General features: G+C 30.5%; 1 protein-coding gene across 1 annotated transcript; it reads right to left on the bottom strand.

The window, feature by feature from the left end:
- Positions 1 to 2,785: 2,785 nt before the first annotated feature.
- Positions 2,786 to 4,010, bottom strand: LOC119682551 (chymotrypsinogen A-like). The gene has a single exon (XM_038096019.1). The coding sequence runs from the start codon at positions 3,856 to 3,858 to the stop codon at positions 2,902 to 2,904; it is 957 nt and encodes a 318-aa protein (XP_037951947.1). The 5' UTR covers positions 3,859 to 4,010; the 3' UTR covers positions 2,786 to 2,901.
- Positions 4,011 to 7,294: the final 3,284 nt, after the last annotated feature.

The following is a 7,294-nucleotide window of genomic DNA, read 5'->3' as shown; positions in this document are numbered from 1 at the left end:
TAATATAGCGATATACATTAAGACTGAAAAGTTTTCGGAAATTCTCATTTAAAATTCGCGCGCTGTATATTTTTCGATATTTTAAGTTTATGTAGTTTGGCAGCACTGTCCTTAATTACTATGCCAAAAATGAGCGCGATCTGTCAGACAGTTCGTTTACGGCAGCTGTTGAAACCAGTTCCCCTCAGTAGTGCGTTGCGAAATGTCTTCGACGGTCGTACGACCGTCCTGAAAGGCTTTGTACCACTCATAAACTTGAGTTTTCGATAAAACTGATTCCCCATAAGCCTTTTGTAGCATTCGCAACGATTCTGCACACGAAATTTCGTTCGAAACACAAAATTTGATGCAAACTCTTTGTCCAATATTTTTTTCCATTGTTTTTTTCGCAACGCACTACTGAGGTGAACTGGTTTCAACAGCTGCCGTAAACGAACTGTCTGACAGATCGCGCTCATTTTTGGCATAGTAATTGTCCTTAATTGCTGCCAAACTACATAAACTTAAAATATCGAAAAATATACAGCGCGCGAATTTTAAATGAGAATTTCCGAAAACTTTTCGGTCTTAATGTATATATAAACATACGTTACAAATTTAGTGAAAGCTGAATAGCTGAAATTAAATCGAATATCGTTGTCAACAATATTAACGAACCTATTTATTTAAATGAAAGAACATAATCTGTAAGACTCTTCATAGAAAATAATTATTAAGTTAGTATGAAGGGTATTTAAGCAGAGCCTGATTATGCCATTTTCTTGAATTGAGTACTCTTAAGAACAATAAGTATTTTATTTATATACATACATATATATTACAAATCCGTCTAATCTAACAATATAATTTATTTATATAATTAGAACACAACTCTAAATTTTTTGTACTTTTGTTTTTGGCAATAAAACCCGTGATTTCCTATGTCTTGAACAATCTGCTCACATATAATAAAGCAAATTCTTCAAAGATTAGATAGAATATTTATTCTATACTATATAATTTTATTAATGAATTTATTTATCTAAAATTTACTTTGTGGATGGATTCTATGCGAAAATAACTTAGGCAAAAAATGTCCAAAACAGATATTAAAAATATCTGCAAATATTTAACGTAACATTAATAAGGCAATAAATTATTACTTTAAAGATGAATTCTGAGAACAGTCTGATAACAAGCCACCTTTATATGAACCCATTGCATATCTCAGCTAATATATCGATTTAACATAACATAGAAAAAAAAACGGTTCCATAATATGTATAATGAAGTATCAGAAGCTGAAGCAGAACCTGCTGTGCTATTTACCTCGGGTCAAAGTCATGACCAGGTTTACCTGGCAAAAAGCAGTAACCTTTTTGTATATTTAAATTGATAAACAACTTTAATCTTGTCTTTGTTGAAGACAAATATTAGGTATATTCATATTATCACCTGTCAATCTTCAAGTTTCAGCAACTGAATTTCGTTCTTTATTTTTTATTTGCTATTCATAATTATGAATTTCATTGAATAAATACCATTTCATATATGTATTTCATATAATATATATTATTTTATATATACATATATAGGCTATACGTGGTGTGATGACATTTTTATGTTAACATTTTTATTCCACTTAAATTACAGCACTGTTCAGAATTTCTTTAGAGTACTGATTGTACTCCGACCTTAACAGAAGGATTTTCGTTGACGAACAATACTCCATTACACGATTAGATTAGTTATAAACTATTCGATGTTAATAGTTAAATATAACAGTTTTTTATATTACTATATTTAAGCTAGGGGGTATTTTTGAAAGAAAAATTTATAGCACATTTTCAAAGTTTTTGTTCAAGATGTCTAGTACGCCAACAAAAGGTGTTACAGGGATGAAACTAGTGATGATCTAAAGTTCTAAATCCAGATTTATCTTTTACAGGTTCGATCGTCTTTTACTAAGCAGCATTATAAAAGTACTTTACTATACTGGGCCTCATAACCAGAATACAGGAAAAATTCTGCTCTCTCCATTATTATTCCCTATTTGCTAGGCTTTTACAATACCAGAGAGCCTCAACTCGAGCTACACAAAGAGCAGCAATGAAAGATAATACTTTACAATAAATAATATGACATCAGAGGAGTGAAAAAGACGAATATTTTTGGCAAAATTAAAAAAATAATAATCTATAAATTATATTTAATCACTAATATTCCATTATTTATTAAGTACCAGTAGATTTTTATCTCAAAGATACTCCAGTGGAATTTCTTATGAAAGTTAAACCTTAATTTCATATTCGCTTATTAAGGTGATATCACGTGAAAAAAGTCGACGTCATGCATATTCTGAACTGGTTATCGTCTATTAAAAATTTTTATGTGTTCAGAGCCTTACATACATAAGTATAAGTCTTTCCCTGCTAATTTCTGCGTATTATCGTATTGCTATGCTTATTTTTATGTACTTTGAACCAATAATGACTAATGAGAAAATTTTTACTTTTTTCATGTAAAAATAGATAAATTAAAGAAGAACCTTTTATGTGAAAAATTTCATAATATTGAGAAATAAAAAATATGAAATAAAAACATTAGTTTTTAGTACGATAAGATTTTCATTTATTAAAAACATTTATTTTTAACGATTTTCTAATACTAATAGTAATACTAATAGAGTATTTATTCAGAATTTCAGAAAATTCATATTTAATTTTAAAACAAATTAAATTATCTGTTAATTAATTATTTTTTTATACATAAATTACTTATGTCTTATTTCTAATGAGATTTTATATACATACAATAAATAAATTATTTATTTTTTTTTTTTGACTAATATTTAAATATCTTATTTACTATTCTTCGAGTCTTCGGTTGGCAGCCTTTGGTTCATATTTTTGATTTTTGTTACTATTCAATGCGGGTTGCAGTTGTAATGATCTGATTGATCCAATCTGTGAAAGCCGATACACGGACAAATACAGATGGTGCATTTTTCTGACCGCAAGGTATTTTGCCCCAAGACACAATGCCAATAACGGTGTATGTCTTATCAAAAAACGTGCAACATTCTTGTATAAGCGGGCCGCCAGAATCTGCTGTGCATATGCTAACACCGCCACTTAAAGGACCAGTGCACAAATTAGTTTCGTGTAGTGAGAATCCCTGTGCTTCCAACACTTTTTCACATAGTTCCAAATCTAATATTGGCATGTTAGCTTCTTGCAGTTTATGTGGATAGTTAGGAACCGCAGTCATGGATACATTACCCCAACCGTACAGTGTGCCATAACCTTCAGGTTGTTCATTTTGTGTAGGCAGTTGTGCAGCTTCCACATATTTGTTGAATTGTAATGGTGATTTAGTGTAGATTAATGCAATGTCGTATGGATTGACACCACCTAAATACAATTCATGCACGACGTAATAATCGATATGACGCATTTGCACATGCTCTTGTTCCTCTGTTGCATGTATGTCATGTGAACCCGCAACAATAACAGAGTTTTCAACTACTTGCCTCGAACTGAGGCAGTGAGCTGCCGTTAATATCCAATGTTCATTGATTATAGTCCCGGCGCAGTAATGTACAAGGCCTTGGTCTGGTGTCATTAATTGTATTGATACAGTGTAAGGTGCTGAGTGTGGCATCGCTTCACGTTTCGCTAAGAACTCCTTTGACCATTCCGTTTGCCTTTGACCATCGTGTGATAAACGATTTTGCATAAATCCATAAGTTACCCTTGGTGAAGTGCCAGCAAGAGGGATTTTTCTTGCCGGCAGTGGTACATTTGTAGCCAGTACCACCATTAGTGTTAAAATTATTGTTAGTAATATTATATATATGCATTTACAAAACGATAACATGTCTTCTTTGTTTATACACGCGCAAGTGTCCGTTTTTCAGTTTTTTCTTTATCGACAATTTATTTCTAAATACTTTATTTTCACTTTTTTGATTAGCAACTTTTTGCTTCACTAGTTTTCCGTATTCCTTTGCTGTGTGAATGTCTTTTTACTTTTAGCTTAACTGCTTATAACTCTCACCTATTTATAGCCAAAGGAACCTTATCTCTACATTTTAACTCAATACTACGCTCTTCGTTGCGGACACGAAGCTCTACGGTATACGAGCAGTCGAGCAGTCGTGAGACCATGCGAATTATGAACATATGAACGAATTTCTTTTTCCCAGTAAAAAATTTTATCGGTTAAGATACTTTTATTAACTTCTTTTACTTTTATTGAGACGATCTATATAATTTAAAAAGCTTACTCATTGCGCAAATATTATAGCGTCTCTATACCTATTTTGGGCAAAAAACTCGCCTCTACATGCTTAGTACATGAGTAGCGCATTGCATGAAATTCCAAAGTGTTGAGACAAGCACACCTGACGCCTGCGACAATGTTCTCAGCTACGTTCAACATCGCCACTAGGTGCTTCCCATAAGCGCAAGTAATTAACAAATTAATTCTTTATCAGTACCCCACCGCTCCATCACTCATTTTCCGAATTTCAGTTATTCGCGAGTGATTCCCTAGACAACATACATGATACATGCCATACATACCTGCATACAACCAATCAACCAATCAACCAATAAAGATATGGACGGACCTTTCTTATCTATCTAAGTTTTTAGTCACACGTTTTTTTTATCTCCTCAATTAGAAAATTATGATTTAGAACGTTTCCCAGTCACTTGAACTTTTATCATTATCACACACATGAGAATTTTTAAATAATAATAATTTATTAAAAGAGGCAACACGCAAAAACTTTTAATCAGAATTTTTGCTGAGACATTGATTAAAATCGCAATAATTGTGTCAGTTTGTATTAGATATAACATTAGGAGCATTTAAACAGGCATTAACATGTTTAATGAGGGCCCATTAATGTTTACATCTAAGTGCGAGTAGCGCAATTAACTGTTTTTATGAAATTGCCTGATTTTTTTATGATAGTATTTGCAATGCCATATTATTGAATTAAATGATTTATTCAATTGGTTTCTCCATTGGTTATATAGAAATGGAGGTAATAAAAACAAAATTTTTATCGTTACCATTCTATCTTTAAAATTTGATATTGGTTGATATGCAAATACAGATTCTTTATGTTTTTCAAACAGTTTCAACTATGTTTATTTGACAATGTTTTCTGCTCTCTAGAAATAATTTACAATAATGACAATATATCGTAAGATATTCTAATTCTTAATTCCGGGACTAGGATCCAAGCAGTACACAGTTCTGAAATACGGTGTTTGCGAACAAATTCCAATATAAATTCTCACTCTAACTGTACAGTTAGAGTACACTCGTATATCTTTTTATTTACTTCTTTTATGAACATTTTTTTAACATTAAAAATAATTTTACGGCAGAATTTTTTTTTATTTTTAATCCATGATTTTCGTGCAGTTAACGTACTTTTTTACTTTTTTGGTGCTGTTATCTGGCGCTTGGATTTTCGTGTAATTTATTTATTTTACTTTTTTTTAGACGCACAGCTTCTTCAATTAATTATTATTATTTAATAAAAAATTATATTCTTGCAGGATCATTACAAGTTACTTCATAGTGTAAACTGCAAAATGAAATAACATTTCATAGTGTCTTCATAGTGTCCGTTTTCCCTTGTGAGGTATAGAGCTGCAAAACTTCAAAACGAAATAACATTTATTTGTAATTTATTAATGAAAGTGATCTATATTGATCTGAATTATATTAAAAAATATATTTAAAAACTGATTATTCGTAAGATAACGAAACAGTATTTTTAATTTAATTTTAATGTAGGTAAAAATAGTTGACCAATAAATTGAGCCTTCTTAAATTCAAAGGAAACAAAATTTTATATACTCGTAGTCACAGTAACGATAAAATATTACATCTTATTAATTTTTTAATTTGTCTTATTAACATATGTATGAAATTTTATGCAATATATACATGTTCTAACCTGTTGCAGAACAAGGCTTGAATTCCATGAAACGTTTGAAAAAAAGGCGGTTAAGAATATATTCTCCACAAATATACTCAGCAGTTTATATCACAAGAGTCGTATACAATAAAACAAATGTGGAGAGATATTGGCAACAATTATATCTGGATTTCAGTTCTTTAAGCCACTGAATCATGTGGCCGGTATATTGGAAACTTTGTGGAAGAAAAACTTGTGGGTATGCATCCAGCACACCACATTTGCTTCGTGCTGAAAATGTAGGATTTCACGATAGCATTGCCGTTTCTCGTTTTGTTAACATGACGTTATTCAAACCTTGAAAAAATGAAAAAATTCAGTAAGAGATACTGCTTGAAGTAACAACGTACCTTTTAATATTTTATTAAAGTCTACATCGTTATTACAGAGTATCTGAAAACATTAAGATCACTTTTGCCAAACATTAACAAATGTATTACTTTAGCGAAAAAAGTACATTTAAAGTACTTTTTATCTTTCCAAGTCTCTATTAATTAAAAATTAATCATAATTCCTTGCCACCAAGTCCACCGACAAGAAGTATTTTGTTTTTTGAATTGATAAAATAAGCCTGCTGTCACTTCAGATCCAATAACTCTAAGTGTTATTAAATTTTACAATATATCAGTGATCTTAAGATCTACAGAGATCTCAAAGAGAAAAATAAATGGATTATAATTTTGATTTTGAATGATGGCATTCATTGAACGACATTGAGTCTATTTTGGTTTACTTTATATAACTTCAGTAATCTGGTGCATATTTGGATGATATTGATTAAAGCAAAATATTTTCTCATTGCTAATGCTGTAAGGCTCCAAATATTTGGAAATCTTTGCGTCGAGATAATTATTTTTATATAACCTCTGAATTAATTAAAAACAGTTCATGATAAGATAGTGCTTTTTAAAAATTATTTTCATTAATGAATCTTTTTATTTAAGGACACATAATGAAATGTCTGAGGCTTCAATTCTATATAACAGTGTTTACAAAAACTTACGAGAATAAAATAGTGATGTACACATCAGAAAAATTCACATTCCAAAGTCCAAACTGATAACTATTAAACATTTTTAAGTCCCTACTCATCATTTATTTATTTTTCTTATTAAAGCCAATTTTCAAAATTTTTTAATATACTGATAATATTACTAATGAATGTAGTTACGTGTAATCGGAAGCGGTATTTCTACATATCAGTAGTATGAGCAATTGATTTTTTTTTAAATGTCTCCAAGTTATTTATAGCAACAACTCACATTGATTTATAATGAAATAATAATATTCGTGTAAGTTACACTTTTACAC

This window comes from Teleopsis dalmanni, chromosome 2 (genome assembly GCF_002237135.1).
Source record: "Teleopsis dalmanni isolate 2A chromosome 2, ASM223713v2, whole genome shotgun sequence".
Classification (NCBI taxonomy): domain Eukaryota; kingdom Metazoa; phylum Arthropoda; class Insecta; order Diptera; family Diopsidae; genus Teleopsis; species Teleopsis dalmanni.
The sequence above is the reverse complement of the archived record's forward strand: the minus strand, read 5'-3'. Positions and strand labels throughout refer to the sequence as shown.

Excerpts from the sequence above, each read along its gene's own strand:
- LOC119682551 (XM_038096019.1), bottom strand. The coding sequence starts at position 3,858 with ATGTTATCGTTTTGTAAATGCATATATATAATATTACTAACAATAATT.